Source organism: Oryctolagus cuniculus, chromosome 7 (genome assembly GCF_964237555.1).
Source record: "Oryctolagus cuniculus chromosome 7, mOryCun1.1, whole genome shotgun sequence".
Taxonomy (NCBI): domain Eukaryota; kingdom Metazoa; phylum Chordata; class Mammalia; order Lagomorpha; family Leporidae; genus Oryctolagus; species Oryctolagus cuniculus.
In genome coordinates this window covers 79,246,234-79,263,731 of record NC_091438.1, presented here as the reverse complement: position 1 = coordinate 79,263,731, position 17,498 = coordinate 79,246,234, and the positions used below count along the sequence as shown (strand labels likewise).

At 36.1% G+C, this 17,498-nt stretch overlaps 1 protein-coding gene and 1 pseudogene across 9 annotated transcripts in view; both read right to left on the bottom strand.

Moving 5' to 3' along the window:
* HFM1 (helicase for meiosis 1) overlaps nucleotides 1-17,498 on the bottom strand; it is a 137,510-nt gene that overhangs the window by 82,116 nt on the left and 37,896 nt on the right. For 8 of the 9 annotated variants that reach the window (XM_051857507.2, XM_070078056.1, XM_070078058.1 and 5 more), the window contains 7 exons: nucleotides 15,290-15,333; nucleotides 15,086-15,187; nucleotides 13,149-13,294; nucleotides 11,934-12,028; nucleotides 11,121-11,254; nucleotides 8,785-8,832; nucleotides 5,033-5,113 (listed from right to left, as the gene is read on the bottom strand). In XM_051857507.2, the coding sequence (XP_051713467.2) occupies nucleotides 5,033-5,113; nucleotides 8,785-8,832; nucleotides 11,121-11,254; nucleotides 11,934-12,028; nucleotides 13,149-13,294; nucleotides 15,086-15,187; nucleotides 15,290-15,333 (650 nt within the window). The remainder of the gene's footprint in view (nucleotides 1-5,032; nucleotides 5,114-8,784; nucleotides 8,833-11,120; nucleotides 11,255-11,933; nucleotides 12,029-13,148; nucleotides 13,295-15,085; nucleotides 15,188-15,289; nucleotides 15,334-17,498) is intronic. The other variant, XM_070078054.1, reaches the window with a different exon arrangement.
* Nucleotides 14,055-14,861, bottom strand: LOC103350224 (zinc finger CCHC-type and RNA-binding motif-containing protein 1 pseudogene; annotated as a pseudogene).

The window sequence follows — 17,498 nt, the reverse complement described above, 5'->3', positions numbered from 1 at the left end:
TTGAAAGATTTATTTATTTATTTATTAGAAAGGCAGAGGCAGAGAGAGAGAGAGAGGTCTTCCATCTGCTGGTTCACTCCTCAGATTGCCACAATGGCCGGAGCTGTGCTGATCCGAAGCCAGGAGCCACAAGCTTCTTCCAGGTCTCCCATGCAGGTGCAGGGGCCCAAGCACTTGAGCCATCTTCTACTGCTTTCCCAGGCCACAGTAGAGAGCTGGATCGGAAGAGGAGCAGCCAGGACTTGAATCAGAGCCCATATGCAGGCAGTGGCTTTACCTGCTGTGTCACAGTGCCACCCCATACCTTTAGAGTATTTTTAAGGATGGCCTTCAAACTCTACATATTTATAAATGAAGATAATGAAAATGAAAGGTTTTAAGATAATATCTGACACTTGCTGGCTTACTAGCAAGGATGAAGTTTTCTTAGGTAAGTTTAAAAAAATAAGCTAGGAAGGAAACCATGAATAAAATTAATCAAAGCAGGAGAATGGAAAGAAATAAAAAAAAAGATTTGCAAGTAAAGAGAAGAAATAAAGAGTTAACTTACTATCAATACATTGAATGATACATATTCTCATAGTAACAAATTCAGGATATTTCAAAGTAAAGGCTATAAAGTTGAGTTGCGGAGGGAGTACATGGAGACCATGAAAATATATTTTTCATTTGGTGATTTACTGCCCCAGCTGTTGTGCTCTGAATCCATCACTATGGAATTCCCAACAAGATCACAATTTCATGAGATGCTCCCAATCAATGACTGAGCATGGCAGGGATACTAAGCTTGACCTATTAGATAAAGTAGTCCCCTGGCAGGTAATTTTGGTTTGAAGATTTTCAATCAGCTTTGCCAAATGTTCTTACAATTGCACTGTTCACTAAGATTTTCCTTCTTTCCTTCTATTTTTTTCCCTCCCCACCTTCCTTCTCTCCCTCTCATTCAAAGATCTATATCCCAATTTAACCACTCTCCCAGAGTCTTGCAGTTATTACCTATTTTAAGGAGGGTAACCTTTCTTAGATTTACAACAAGCTTTGGTCTTTTGAGCCCTTCTCCCAACACACATTACCAGAAACAATTAAAAACCTTGATATGAACCGATGAAAAAAACTAGATATACAAGTATTATGGACCACAAACCAAAAAGCAAAAATTGTATTAAGCAGAATTATGGGAATATACAAAGAATTTCTATGTAAAAACTAAAATCAAAGAGATAAATGTTAGTAACATAAAGAAACAGTAAGTCATAAAAAAGAATTCATTGGAAATACTATGTAAGAAACTTCCACCTACATTAATGGTAAGCGAAGTAATTATGAAACAATCCTTCTGCTGAAGGCAACAAAAAAAACTAAATGAAATACAAATATCTTCTTTAAAGCATCAAAGAACTGATGCAATATTATAAGAGAGGGCTTCAATACAAAGGGATTAAAATAAAAATTTTCAGGTTTTACTTCTAAAAATTGAGGTTTGCAGATCTAGATGGGATTAATTGTATTTTAAGATTTATTTATTTGAAAGGCAGAGGGACAGAGAGAAGGAAAGAAAAAGAGAGAAAGAGAGGAAAAGAGAGATAGAGAGAGAATCTTCTATCCACTGGTTCACTCCCCAAATGGCCACGATGACCTCGGCTGGTTCAAGTCAAAGCCATGAGCCTGAAATTCCATCCTAGTCTCCACATGTGTGGCAGGGGCCCAAGTACTTGGGTGATAATTCTCTGCTTTCCCAGACACATTACTAGGGGGCTGGAGAGGAAAGGAAGCAGCTAGAACTTGAACAGCATCAGGTATGGGGTGCAGGTGTCACAAACGGTGATTTAACCTGCTGCATCACAATGCCAGCCCCATCATTTAACTGTATTTTTAACATAACAGTGTGGTGGAATGAGAGGGCCATGCCAAGGTGGCCACTGGCAAGCGAGCATTAGTTACTCAGGAATGGCTTTGGAAACTGCCTGGCAGGCTGTGATTGGATGGGGCATAGACCGCCCCTTGACCAGATTGGCTGGTCTTGGCTATGTAAGATGTAGTTTCAACTGAAATAAATGAGTCTGCCGGCTGCTCGCCTCAAGCCTGCTTTCACCCGACTCCCGGGGTCTGCGTGGTGACTCCACACCTCTTGCCCCCACCACGCTGTTCCTCTCAGAAACGAATCCACTGCAACATTGTTGAGAAATCAAGGACAACATAACAGTACTCTCAATTGATTTTTATAGCAAGTAGTCACCTCTAAGAATCATCATCCTAGTATGTGACAAGAAATATTTTTAGCTTAATATCAGACTGTCCTTTTGGTATTTGATGATTGCCTAGATATGGAATGACTAAAAATGAAGGAGAAACCAAGAATATCAAGTATTTTATGATCATCTTAGGCTTAGCAAAAATGCTAATGAGAAAAACAGGCAAATAAAGGAAATTTTCATAGCCTTGGATAAAAATAGCAACAATAACTGTTACAGTAAAATTCTTTAAATTCATTATTCCATTTGATCATAACACTACAAGGAGGTAAATAGGACACCTAGTATGTTCTTGTTTTTCAGATGAAAAAACTAATGTTCACTTAGCATAAAGGTCACATGTAGCAACTAGTAGAACTGGGACTGAAATCCAGTATTTGGGATCCAGATTCTATTGGCACTCCACTTTACAGTATCCCAGGCCAAATTAACATGATTCTGGGTAACAAGTTTCATATCATATATCTAAATAAAGATCTGTAATAGAAAATTTTGCAGGAAATGTAGGAGACCAGTGTCAAAACTACAATTTTGAATTCATGTACATATAGCTACACCTGTGAAGGTAAATTGTTTTTCCAAAGAAAGGAGCATAAATTTGGGATAAAGTTTCCTAGATGTGAAACTTCAAGAAGCCCATAGTAAGTGAAACAGGTCAATTGGAGGATTGATTCAAAAAACTGAAGAACCAAAATAGTAGAGTGCTAAAGAGAAAAATCAATCAGGTAGCATTCACTGATGACTGACAAAGAAGAAAACACACATACAGATCATTTGTTAGGTATGTTTGAAGACAGAGGAGGGATGAGTAATGTGGCACAGTGGATTAAGCTGCTGGTTGGGATGCCGGCATCCCATACTGGAGTCTCTGGGATCAAGTCCTGCCTCCATTTCTGATCTAGCTTTCCAATAATACACACCCTGGGAGGGCAGCAGGTGATGGCTAAAGTGCTTGAATCTCTGACACCCGCATAAGAGACCTGGACAGAGTTCCTGGCTCCTGGCTTCAGCCTAGCACAACCTTAGCTGTTGTGGGCATCTGGGGAGTGAACCAGCAAACAGGTTTCTTTTCCACCCTTCCTTCCTCCCTTCCTCCCTTCCCATCCCTTCCCTTTCCCCTTCCTTCCTTCCTTCCTTCCTTCCTTCCTTCCTTCCTTCCTTCCTTCCTTCCTTCCTTCCTTCCTTCCTTCTTCTTACTCTCTCTCCCCTCCCCCTCCCCTAGCAAACAGAAGACTCTCTCTCTCTCTCCCTTTCTTTTCTTTTCTCCCTCCCTCTCTCTCTCCCTCCCTCTCTCTCTCCTCTCCTTCCCCTCTCCCCCTAATCCCCCTACCTTTCAAGTATACAAAAATAAACTTCTTTAAAAAGCAGAAAGAATGGTATCAGTGGATTCAAAAAGTATCACAGGGGAAAAAAATGATAGTGGATACAAGATTCTTGATGGAAGTGAAAGTACCCAAGAACAGAGGAAGAAGGTATATTAGTGATTCTCATGCCTTCTCTAGTGAGACATCCTAGAATACACAGGAGGCAATTCTCACAAACAACATTAGAGTTATCAGAGTAATAACTAGAAAAGTAGGGGGAAATGTTATTGATATATGGGCTGAGAGTCTGGGCAGTAAATTGCTTTCAAAATTTTCAAAAACCTTATATCAAGTAGAAATAAAAATCACAACCCCAAATCATACATATCTATAGTATGGTTGCAAGTATACAAAAAATACATTAAATATTGAAGGATACATGCTAAAAGTTTAATAGATTCTGAATTTCAAAAACACTTTTCTGTATTTCCCAACTTTTACTTGATAAAGTACCTTTTTAAAAGGATTAATTGAAAGAATTAAGTCAGCATTTTCCTGAAAAACACTTCTAATTATTAGTGCTAAAAACTACAAAACATTATTCCCTTCATTTAGTATACTCAATTAAAACAGCAGGGGTGGAGGGAGAAAGAGAGAGAAAAGAGAAAAGGAGTGGCAAGGTTCAGGAAACTTTACTCCAAAATACTGCATTTTGACATAAATATTTTGAGCTGAAGGAATTTGAGAACTGTCATATTTAAGAAGGACTATCTGATCTTCCCCTGGGAGTAGGTCATAAAATCTCCCCTAAATCTGGAAGAAAACTGTATCATTATCTCCAAAGACAAAGGACATAGACAGAAATCTGAATGAGATTTAGCTTGCTAGGTTTCCCTCAGTTTATTACATTTAGCTCACATCTCTTTGTCCCATATTCCTCTGACTTGCCACCCTCCATCAAACTTAACGATAAAACAATCATAATTAACCACTTCTTTGGGTCTTTATTTTGAAGGATCTCATGTCATTAGATAAATTGTTGTGCTTAATCTTGTTAGTTTTTTGTTAAAGAGACCCAGCTAATGGACCTAAAATGAGTAGAAGGGAAATTTATATTTCTTCCCCTACAGGAGCCTAAGTAACCATCCAGATATCCAATGTTTGAATATTTAAGAATTAACAAAAAGATACCTATTAATTACAACAGGTATAAAGCAACCCAAGATTCAAGCGTTTCAATCCTCTACTAAAAATTACCAGAATCAATGAAGACAAATTTTGTGACTGTCAAAAATAAGCTCCATACTTTCATATACAGAACTCAAGTAAATGTATTATGCCTTGCAGCTAAACATGACACCTTCTTTAGAGTGTAATTATAATTTAGTTTTACCATCATCAAAATTGTAGAACATATTTTTAATTTATTCTTCAGTAAGCAATCATTAAATTTGTTAATAATTATAGAAAAATTACCAGTTGGTTTGAAAGTAACATCTTCATCCATCTTTATCAAGTCCAGGGATGATAAATCATTCAGATTCTTCAAACATAATTCTGTTCAATTATAGAAAATACATTTTAATTCTAGTAAGATAAGAAAGCAAGGCAGAATAAATTTATTATTAAATATGCTAATGTGTTTCTGTATAATTGTTCTAGAAAGAACCACCATCCCTACTTAAGTGATAAGAAAAAAATTCATTAAAAGGCCAACTAATATGCTAAAAAGATTTTCTAATACTAACAACAACATCAGTATTAAAAATTATATTCAATAAGTAATGAAAGTAACTTGGAACATTTTAAATGATATTTCATGTAATATCTTATTTAATCCTCAAAGTAACACAATAAGGTCAACATTAATATTTTCATATATAGGTCAGTAAACTAAGTAACTTGCTCCAGGTCTAAGTAACTGCTTTGCTGACTGTCCTTCATTATGATAACAGTTTGCTTTTTCTTTAAATTCCTATCTGAGAGATAAATGCATAAAGTATGACAAGCCAAATAGACTTATAAGAGTGTTCCAAAAAACATTAGTTTCTTCCCTTTTCCTCATTTGCCACTTTCTGGAGGCAATCACTTATAACTGTTTCAGCTGATGTTTTTTAATATTTACTTTCATCTCTCTGAGTATACCACCATTGGTACCTGTAAGGAACTTCTGAATAGAATCACTAATTGATGAAGATCACAGAAATTGTAGTCGGATGCTTATAGTTCTCCCTCTATCCCATGTTACAGTCTAGGAGATGTGAGGTACTTCACAGCAGCCAGTGGGAATACTACAACTTGTTCAATACTAAACAGTTGCTTACAAAAAGATCCTAGGGCCGGCACCGCGGCTCACTAGGCTAATCCTCCACCTTGCGGCGCCAGCACACCGGTTCTAGTCGGTCGGGGCGCCGGATTCTGTCCCGGTTGCCCCTCTTCCAGGCCAGCTCTCTGCTGTGGCCAGGGAGTGCAGTGGAGGATGGCCCAAGTGCTTGGGCCCTGCACCCACATGGGAGACCAGGAGAAGCACCTGGCTCCTGCCATCAGATCAGCGAGGTGCGCTGGCCGCGGTGGCCATTGGAGGGTGAACCAACAGCAAAAGGAAGACCTTTCTCTCTGTCTCTCTCTCACTGTCCACTCTGCCTGTCAAAAAAAAAAAAAAAAAAAAAAAAAAAAGATCCTAAGATAGGTGGGTGTTTGTTGCAGTGTTTGTATCACCACTTGGGAAGGTTCACTCCCACATCAGAGTGCCTGGTTCTGAGTCCTGACTACTCTGCTTCTGATCCAGCTTCTTGATAACACATACCCTGGCAGACAGTAAGTGCAGGCCCAAGTACTTAGATCCCTGCCACCCATGTGGAAGACCCAGACTGAGTTCTGGCCTCCTGGCTTCAGCCTGATCTTGCCCTGGTTGTTTTGTAAATTTTGGGAGTGGACCAGTGGATGGACTCTCTCTTGCACTCGCTCGCTCTCGCTCTCGCTCTCGCGCACGCTCTCTCTCCCCGTGCTTTCAAATAAAACAAAAATAAATTTTAAAAAAATTTAAACCCATAGAAGGCAGGGTCCTTTCAGAAATACTTTAGCTTAATGAATTAGTTTTGCTCTGATTTTTTTAGTTACCCACTGTTAAGTCAGTTCATCAGCTACTATTCTGTCAGCTGATCCATCAATGAGGAATACTTACTATATTTCATGCTGAACACTAAACTCTAGTTTTATAGCAGTGAATCATAAAAGATTCTTATTCTATGGAACCTATATTTTACTAAAAAAGCAATCAGCTCACAAATATAACATTTTTATTCAATGGTACTAAGAAAAAAATAAACCTGAGAAAAACCCCTAGAGAATGATGGGGTAGTTTTTTAAGCTTTTAACTAAATACAATAATTATTTTTGATCTATGCTACATTTCTAATATAAAGTATGATATGTTTTTTCCAATTTTTAAGATTTTATTTATTTATTTGACAGGTAGAGTTATAGACAGTGAGAGAGACAGAAAGAAAGGTCTTCCTTCCGTTGGTTCACTCCCCAAATGACTTTAACGGCCAGAGCTGCGCTGATTCAAAGCCAGGAGCCAGGTGCTTCTTCCTGGTCACCCATGTTGGTGCAGAGGCCCAAGCAATTGGGCCATCTTTTACTGCTATCCCAGGCCACAGCAGAGAGCTGGGCTGGAAGAGGAACATCGGGACTAGAACCAGCGTCCATATGGGATGCTGATGCTGCAGATGGAGGATTAACCTACTGTGTCACAGTGCTGGCCCCAACTTTTTCCAATTTTTAAAGTAAAGACATGACTTTTTCTAAACAAGGAAAACAGAAACAGTACAATAGAAACAAATTTGTCTTCCTCTTGGTAAAAGAGAATTTAAATAAGATAGTATATGAACTCTGAACAGAGACCTGAATGAAATGAAGGTGCTAGCCATGCAAGAGATTTAAGAAGCCTTCCAACAATAAGGAACAGAGAAGTGGGAAAAAGCTTGGTACATTTAAAGAGGATCAAGATAGCAAATCTGGTGAGAGCCAAGTAGAAGAGGGGGAAAGTGACAAGAGAATTTCACTGTTGCATCCTTATCTCTTTTTTTAAAAATTTTTCCATAAATATGTAGAGAATATATTAAAAGTGCCTGCATATTTTTAGTTCATCCAACATTTTTTTTTACTGGAAGATAATCTCAACACAAGAAAGAGGTAGCAATTTCTAATCTTAATAAATGTTTAACAATATGTTGCTACTTTAAGACAGGTAAATCTAAGTGATTAACTGAATAAGAAGTCTATAAGCTAGGCTTATATTTTTAATTAAAATTAAACTAGAAAAGAAAAATAAAGAATTTGCACCAATAGGCAACAGTTTCAAAGACCAAAATCATTTTTTTAAAAAAGATTTATTTTATTTATTTGAAAGACAGAGTTACAGAGAGAGGTAGAGACAGAGAGGTCTTCCATCTGCTGGTTCACTCCCCAGATGGCCACAACAGCCAGAGCTGCACTGATCTGAAGCCAGGAGCCAGAAGCTTCTTCCAGGTCTCCCACGTGGGTGCAGGGGCCCAAGGTCTTGGGCCATCTTCTACTGCTCTCCCAGGCCATAGAAGAGAACTGGATTAAAAGTGAACCAGCCGGGACCAGAACTGGCGCCCATATGGGATGCCAGCGCTTCAGGCCAGGGCTTTAACCCACTGTGCCACAGTGCTGGCCCCAAAGACCAAGATCATTTTAAAAAGAAAAAGTAGAGGTAGGCACTTGCCCTAGCAGTTGATACTTATTAAGATGCCCACACCCAAATAGGAGTGATTAGGTTCAAGTCCTGACTCTGGCCCCAGATTTCAGCTTCTTGCCAATGAGCACCCAGGGGAAGCAACAGGTAATAGCTCGAATAGTTGGGTCTCTGCCACACACATGCTCCTAGCTTCTGCCCAGCCCAACCATGGGTATTGTGGGTATTTAAGGAGTAAAATAGTGAATGGGAACTCTCTGTCTCTGTCTCTTGAATAAGTAGATAAAAACAAAAAGCAAATAAATAGTTAAGATGTTATACAAAGGAAAATATTCTGATAGATTACATCAGAAAAATTCATGACAAGCTTTATGTGTGAAAAAGAAAATTCATACTTTTTTTCTGTAGACAAGTTTACTTTTTAAAAAATAGCTTAAAAGAGACTTATTTTTATTTTCATAACTGGCCTTTTTCATTGATTTTTTTAGAAGGAAATGCATCTAACCTTGTAATTTTTCTTCAATTCCATCTTTATTCAATCCAGATGTAAAACCTGTATAAGTCATGAAAATGTATAAAAAATAAATAGAATGGATTTAATTTATTTTTATGGGCTAAGTTCACACAACAGTTATAAAGAGAAGAATAACTAATTAAATCTCATTTAGGAAAAAAATAGCTTGTTGAGTTAAAGCAAGGCTTAAGTAGCTATAGAAAACAATCACTGTTTTAAAATCCTTTAACAGCATCTGGCTACCTTTTGCTTGTTTTATTGTGTAACAGTGACCAGGAATACTATAGTTTAACAAGAATTGTCTGAAGTAAATTCCTAATATTTTTGCATCATAAATTTTTGTCAAGTTATTAACATTTTCTAATGTACTTTCATTATAAGATAGATACTCTTATGAATACTAAAAGGCATTTAGTAATATAACCATTTTGAAAAACCGTGCTGTTTTCTAAAGTTGAAACTATACATACCCTATAACAATTATTTTTCAGCTCTTGGCATATATTCACAGATACATACGTACGTGTGTATAGAAGGACATATATAAAAAAATTTACACAAGCATTATTTAAAATTAAAAACTTCCTTTCATAAAAAATTCCTTAAGAAAGTAAAAACTCAAGCCACTGACTGAGAAGAGATTTGGATACATCTATATACTTGACAAAAGACTCTTATCCAGAATATATAAAAAATTTCTATATACTATTGCCTAAAATAGAAATAACATAATTTAAAAATGTATAAAAGACATCAAAGAACACTTAACAAAACTTCCAAATGGCCAGAAAACATATGAAATGATCCTTAATGTTAATGCTCATCAGAGTAATACCAAATGAAATAACAAAGAAATCACTATACACACACACATACACACACACACACACATACACAAAACAATGGCTGAAAATAAAGACTGACAAATCAGCCACTGGCAAAAATATATAGCAACTGGGGCCAGTGTTGTGGTATAGTGGGTAAAGCCACCTCCTGCAGTGCCAGCATCCCATATGGGTGCTGGTTCAAGTCCCATATACCTTGCTTCTGATCCAGCTCCCTGCTAATGTGGCAGGGAAATGGTTCAAGTACTTCGGTCTCTGCCACTCATGTGGCAGACAGGGTGGCAGACAAGGACGGAGTTCCTGGTTCCTGGCCCAGCCCTGACTATTGTGGTTATTTGGAGAATGAACCAGCAGATGGACTCTCTGTCTCTCTCCATCTTTTTTTCTCTCTCTTTCAAATAAATATTTTAAAAATAAACATAGTATGACATAATTTATGTTTAAAAAATAGAAAAATAACATTAAATTTTCTTATTTGCAAAAACAGTGGAAGATTATACCAAAAAGGGCATATTGCCTAGTCAAAAGATAATTGTTAAATGATACGGACATTTATATAGATATTCTTTTTTTAAAAAAAAAAGATTTATTTATTTTACTTGAAAGTCAGAGTTACACAGGGAGAGGAGAGGCAGAGAGAGAGACAGAGAGAGGTCTTCCATCCAATGGTTCACTCCCCAATTGGCCTCAACGGCCAGAGCAGCACTGATCCAAAGCCAGGAGCCTCCTCCAGGTCTCCCATGCGGGTGCAGGGGCCCAAGGACTTGAGTCATCTTCTTGTGCCTTCCCAGGCCACAGTAGAGAGCTGGACAGGAAGTAGAGCAGCTGGGTCTTGAACAGGCACCCATATGGGATGCCAGCACTTCAGGCCAGGGCGTTAACCTGCTGAGCCATAGCGCCGGCCCCTAGATATTTTTTTTAATAAAGGCTAATATAATCCTTGGAGATCTGAAAGTTGTAAACTTATATGTATTAGAATAATATTGTAAGGAGTCAGTTTTAATGTTCAGCAATCCCAAGTATTTTGATTTTATAACCTATACCACATGGAAAAACCCTCTAGAAGTAACAGATGTATGTTTACTTTAGAACCAGAAGCAAATGTAGTACTATATATTTTGATTTCTTATAAACTAAAAAATGAACAGTCACAAAATCAGAATAAGAAAATAGCTAAACACCAGTACAGACAGAATTCCAGACTTTTAAAGACTTTAACATATTTTAAGTGATTTTTTTTGTTATTTTTAGTACACTTGAATTTTTTTCTACCAGGTCTATTTTTAATGGTGCAAGACAAGACACAAAAAGGATAAAGATTTTTCACTTATATCTACTCTTGCCTCTAAATCTATTTGTGACTATTCTTACCATTTTTTCTGTTACCTATTAGTTCCTATTTTCTACTCTGTAACCTACTAATATAAATTTGGACCCAGCTGACTTGAAAAAGTTCTCCTTTCCCAAGTCAAAGTAACAAACCATAATGAGATGGATTTTTCAAGGCTCTGATATAAAGCAAGGTTGATCGTATCCATTCCAAAGCAATATTCACATCTGTGATGGTGTGTAATACTATCTCGGCATTTAAATGTTCAATGAGATGTCTGTGCAAACTAATGGGGAAAAAAATTTGTATTACTAATATGCACTTCAATGCCATAATTCTTATTTATTAACTTTAACAATATATAATATATTCATTGCTATTTTAAAAATTCATGAAAGATAATAATTTTCAAAAATACAACAAAAAACTTTAATAACTCAACTCAACTTTGCTTTTTCAATTTGAGATTTATCTATTTCATTGGTCCAGAAGACAGATTATTGCTTAAGAAAGGCTGGAGAGTAAATTATATCCTATTTTCTTCAAGAGAAAATACATCAAATTTTTCAGTAAAAGGTCACAGATTGCCTTTCTCTCTTATTAGTAAACAAATTTTAAAGATGTGAAAAGATATGAAAGTTGTATTTCTTCCTATAACAAACTAGTGACTTCAAATTTACATGATTTCATACCTAAGTTATAATATAATTAGTAAGGACTTATTAGAAATTAGGCCTTTTTGAACAAAGATACATGCTACTACACTCTAAGAAACACTAGTAAATAAAACTACTCTGATTTTTTTTTAAAAAGAACAATTATATTCCTTAAAAGGACACAAACTTCTTAAATCGTTAAAAAATATCAAGAAAATAACCTCAGAAAATCCCCAAATTTCCTTCCAAAATAAAAGTGGAAAAAGTAGATTATATTAGCATTATCTTTTAGAAATTTTTCTGTATTACCTGCTTTCTACAGTGTCATTGCAAGCTAACATTTCAATGTACTTGTCTCTTGTACTTAATCGAGTCATAATAACTGCCGTAGCTGTAGTGTCAAACTGAAAAGAAACACACAGAAAATTATTAAAGAAGAGCACATTTTGGCACTAGTCTTAATAATGCAAGACTTTCATTACAACAAATAGTCCCTTTGCCTTAAATAATAGGTCAAAAGGCCCAGAAAATGCTTCTGCCTTTGAATTTAACTAAAAATTTAATTTAAAAAACTGAATATGCTTATAAAATCACCATGGTTTCAATGTACATAATTTTGGCAATGTCAAAACTTAAATAAACCTTGTAATTGGATAAAGTTGTAAGATTTGGTGTAATTGACATGTTAGATTTATTCTTAAAACTATAAATTTGTATAAAATAATATTTTCGCATTCTTTGAAAAGATGTTCTTCCTGAATGTTCCCTTAGCATCTTTATAAATGACTTCCTCATTCAAGAATTTGTCAGAGTATGGTTTTGTAATTTACAAGTATATAGGCTGACTTCTAACTGTCACAATGCCCAGGGATTATTGAAATTTAGTGCTAGGATTCAAAGAAGTTACATGTTATATGATGCACAAGACACTCCTACACAATGAAAGACTGTCCATCCAAAATGCCAAGAGAAATCCTTTTAAGAATAAAAGACAGGGCCGATGCTGTGGCGCAGCAGGTTAACGCCCTGGCCTGAAGTGCTGGCATCCCATATGGGTGCCTGTTCAAGACCCAGCTGCTCTACTTCCTGTCCAGCTCTCTACTGTGGCCTGGGAAGGCACAAGAAGATGACTCAAGTCCTTGGGCCCCTGCACCCGCATGGGAGACCTGGAGGAGGCTCCTGGCTTTGGATCAGTGCTGCTCTGGCCGTTGAGGCCAATTGGGGAGTGAACCATTGGATGGAAGACCTCTCTCTGTCTCTCTCTCTGCCTCTCCTCTCTCTGTGTAACTCTTTCAAGTAAAATAAATAAATCTTTTTTTTAAAAAAAGAATAAAAGCCAAGGGACCGGTTGTGGCATAGGGGGTAAAACCACCACCTGCAGTGCCAGCATCACATATGGGCTCCGGTTCGAGTCCCTGCTGCTCCACTAATCTAAGTATAAAATACAAATTTTAAGCATACACTTTTTTATTTTTACCAAATATTATAAAATAAGTTACAAAAAGTAAAGTTACTGTCACTTACTTGAGGTCGACCTGCTCTACCAATCATCTGCAGAATATCTGTTTCACTATACTCTTCAAACATTCCTCCAGCATAATGCATTGTAGATTTTATAACAACTAGGTGAGCAGGCAAATTTACTCCCATGGCTAAAGTACTGGTAGTAACTGCATTGAGAAATATTAATACAAACCCATATAACTTTATTATTTCAGAAAGATATTTTCTTATAAAAGACATATTCCTAAATGCAATAAAATCTCATATATGAGAAATTAAGAAAAAAAAAAGAGAACACTATTATCTAAAATAATAAAATATCTTAGAACCAAAAAAACTGTTAATTTATTACTTTTTTTTCTTTTGAAAAAGTTTATTAACATTTTATGAAGCATTTGTTTTGAAGACTAAGTTTTGAAAGCCAAACCAATCAAACACGAGTAAAGTTTTGTAATGAAAATCTCAAATAAATCATTTTAATACCTTTTTCTCATGGGATGACAACAGCATTATAATACTTTCTTATTTTTATTAAAATTGGCTCTTTTCAGATTAGTAGTAGCAAGTTCTGATTTTTAGTACAGATTGTGCATCTCTTATTTGAAATACTTGGGACCAGAAGTATTTTGGGTTCCAGGTTTTTCTGAATTTTCTAGTAGTTGCACAAGCATAATGAGATATCACAGGGATGGGAACCAAGCCTAAATATGAACTTCATTTAGGTTTTATCAAACTTTACAGGATGTGTAACAACAGTGTCACGATGTCCTACTTGAGACACTGTTGGCACTGACAAGGCTTCATATTTTGCAGTGTTTAGGATTTCAGATTAGGGATGCTCAAACTGTACTGTGGTAATGCAAGAGAGAAACATAATAATTTCTATTTATTTTTAAATTTCCTATGAACTATTTTCTAGTAAAAAAAACTGTTTGGTATTAAGTGTTTTTATGCTCAAATTCTAAAAGTAACCTTAGCTCTCAGCTGAACTTTGTGCTCCCAGGCATTTATATCTTAGGGACATTCACACAGTAAACGTCATTTCAGTCACTGAGCTCTTCCTCATCACTGAAGTATGTGCTTTTCTTTATCCTCGGATGTGGAGGGACCCCCTGGACCGGGTGTCCATTTGCTTTGTTCTTCAGGTTTGGCTTGCTGGAAGGCAATGGCCTGGCTGAGGCTGCCCAGAGCAGGCTCTTCCCTTTCATCTTCACTTTGTTCTACTTCCTCAATTTCTTCTTCTGGTTCAGGAACTTTCTCTTTTTTTCTTCTTTTCCTTCTTCTTTGGAGGTTCACGTTCTCCAAGCATATTTTTAGGACAGGCATAACTTAAGTGTCCACTTTCCCCACATTCCTAGCACTGGGATTTATCAAAGTAGTTTCGTCTTCGGATGAATTTAGCTGCTCTTCCGTTGTTAGCAATGCTTGCTTTCATCACTCTACCAAATAATTGTTGTTTATCGCCCTGGTGCAGTTTTGCGCTGAGTCTTTATCCAAAAACAAAATGAATGTAACCCCTTTACTCTTCCTGATATTTTTATCAGGGAAAAGGGCAGGTTGGACACATACACTGTGCTTTTACTTGGGGCCAATCCACCACTCATTTCTTCAGATGGGGAGGTGGCACGCGAGCCCCCGGCCCAGGCTCACCGGCGACTCCTGCTGCAGCTTTGCCGCGACTTGGACATCGCGGGTGCCAGGCAGGAGCAGGCGCCGAGAAACAGACCCGAGTGGCTGCGGGCCAATTTATTACTTTTCAAATCACATTATCTTAAACTAGCATAAGAGAGCTAAACCATGCCAATGAATTTACTATGGCCCATACATGCATGGGAAATTACATAATTTTAGATTTCTGGAAAAAAGCAAAAACAAGTAAATCCTTGAGATTTTCTGTTTTCTGTTAAATTATTTTTCAAAATATTTTATAATACCCATAAGAAATATGATTTGCTTACAAAGAACTGGTAGATCTCCAATAGTAAAAATTTCTTCAACTACTTTTCTATCTGACAGCTCCATACCAGCATGATGATAAGCAACACCATGTATTAAGATATCTGTAGTAAAACATATCACTTGTTAATTCATACCAATATATACCAGTAACAGATTCATTTTATCTATATCTGAAAAAGCTGCTTAACAGTCACTAAACCTACCTTTCAGTTTCAAATCTCTTACGGAATATGCATACTTCTGTAACCTATATAAAAAAACCATAAAATTATTGAGAGTTCTTTAGTAACATCAAAAAACTCTGAAGTAATTTATTATTTTGAAACTTACAGGTATCAAAAGATTTTTTTACAACATCATTACTTGAAAACTAACTTCAATATTAAAAAGTCTCTATCAGTTATAACATTAAAACTAACTTTTGAGAAAAATTCTTTTTTTTAAGATTGATTGATTATTTAAAAGAGTCACAGAAAGAGGAGAGTCAAAGGGAGAGAAAAAGATCTTCCATCTACTGGTTGCCTCCCCAAATGGCCACAACAGCCAGGGCTGAGCCAGGCTAAAGCTAGGAGCCAGGAGCTTCATCCAGTTCTCCCACTTGGGTACAGGGACCCAAGCACTTGAGCCATACTTGCTGCATTCCCAAGCACATTAGCAGGGAGCTAGATTGGAAGTGGTGCAGCCAGGAATACAACCAGCCATGTGGGATTCCATCATTGCAGATGGCAGCTTAACCCACTACGCCACAGCACCAGTCCCTGAAATTCTTTTAAACTAAGAATTTAGAAAAGTCATTCTCCCACAGGACAAAAAAAAAAAAAGATTATAAATGGTGATTATGTTCATGGGTCAGAATAAAAAAACTTACTCCTATAATTTGCATGAAAATATTTGTAAGGAATAATTTTTAAAATTCTACTATATAATTAATTAACCCCAAAAGATTGAAATAAAAAATAGCTGTTGATTGTGCTCTGAGACATGGCACATAAAGAAAATGGTTAAGTTTAAAACGAAGGGAAGGTTAAAAAAGTTTCTTAATAATTTGAAAAAGATATTCTTGGTACTTTCAAAGATTTTGTTAGTTGGCAGGTTCTTAAGTATGTCAAAGAAATCCAAATTTGTGCATTTCCATTTCTTTGTTGCAAATAAGACACTTGGAGCATTATTTTAAAAAGCTCATGATTTTAAGGATTCAGAATGGAATCAAGAGAAGGCAAAAGGAAAGGACACATTACAATTAAGCATAAACAGCTATGCATCATAAGGTATCTAAGAAATACTTCCTTATTTAATTATCACAATAAATAACATTCATATTTCCATCTCTAAGAAATTGAAGCTGAGAGACAATGAGCTCAGTGGCACACCACTAGTAAGAACAGAAGCACTATAATTCAAATCTGAGTCTCTAATTTCATGCTGTTTCTAAAACTAGCATTTTATCCCTGAACAAGCAGGAATAAAAAAGGAGATAAAGATAGAAAAAAAAAAAGAGGAGCACAGTTAAGGAAGAAGTGAGTTAAAGGAAAGAGAAATTTTCCTTGAGTTACTAGCTACAAGTGGGAAATGAGAAAAGGAATTTAGATCTTACGTATGCTTCTGTGCAAGAAAATAATTATCTAAAACAAAATTACCTAATTTGTGTGCAACAGAGAACAGGAGAAAAGTGACAGGATGAAATGTAAATTAATGTTAAGGGAATTTATAGCCTATGAATTTCAGTTTCCTACTCATATGGTAAGTTGAGCTTAAAAATGTTAATTATTACATACTCAACATAGGAGGCCACATAGTTATTCTATGTGAATGATCTACCATTGCACAGAGAATTCTGTAAGTCTCAAAATTTCTTTTAGAGTTAGTTTGTGAGCAAGAAAGTAAGTCTCAAGTAACAGTAAAGTTTCTGAATAAAAGTGACACAGCACAACTTGACCACCCAGTTTATTCTCAACAGAAAGTTCCACATTACGTATACCTTTTTATTGTCTCTACCCTATAATTATACTTTCTTTAATTCCAATTGTATCTTTATTATAATCATCAATATTTTTGAAACCTCACCTTTGTTAAAAATTTTAGAAAATTAATAAAAATCTTATAAAACCAAGTGCAGCTAATATGAAAACTATTAATCATGACTTGATACAGAAAAGGTTTTTGCCAGCAAAATAACCTAGTGGATGCATTCATTCTTCCAATATTCTTTGATCATTGGCCATAAATAACCAAGAAGTCCTTTTGATTAAAGCCAGACATAGCAGATATTCTCAATGTAAGAATACTACCAATTAACTTCCTTAAGTTAATTGAGAAATTTCAAAATACAGATATATTTTGTTATTTAAATGTATAATACAGAAGAAAAACATTTAATAAAAAGTTAAAAAGAACTAGAGTACAGAAAAGTTG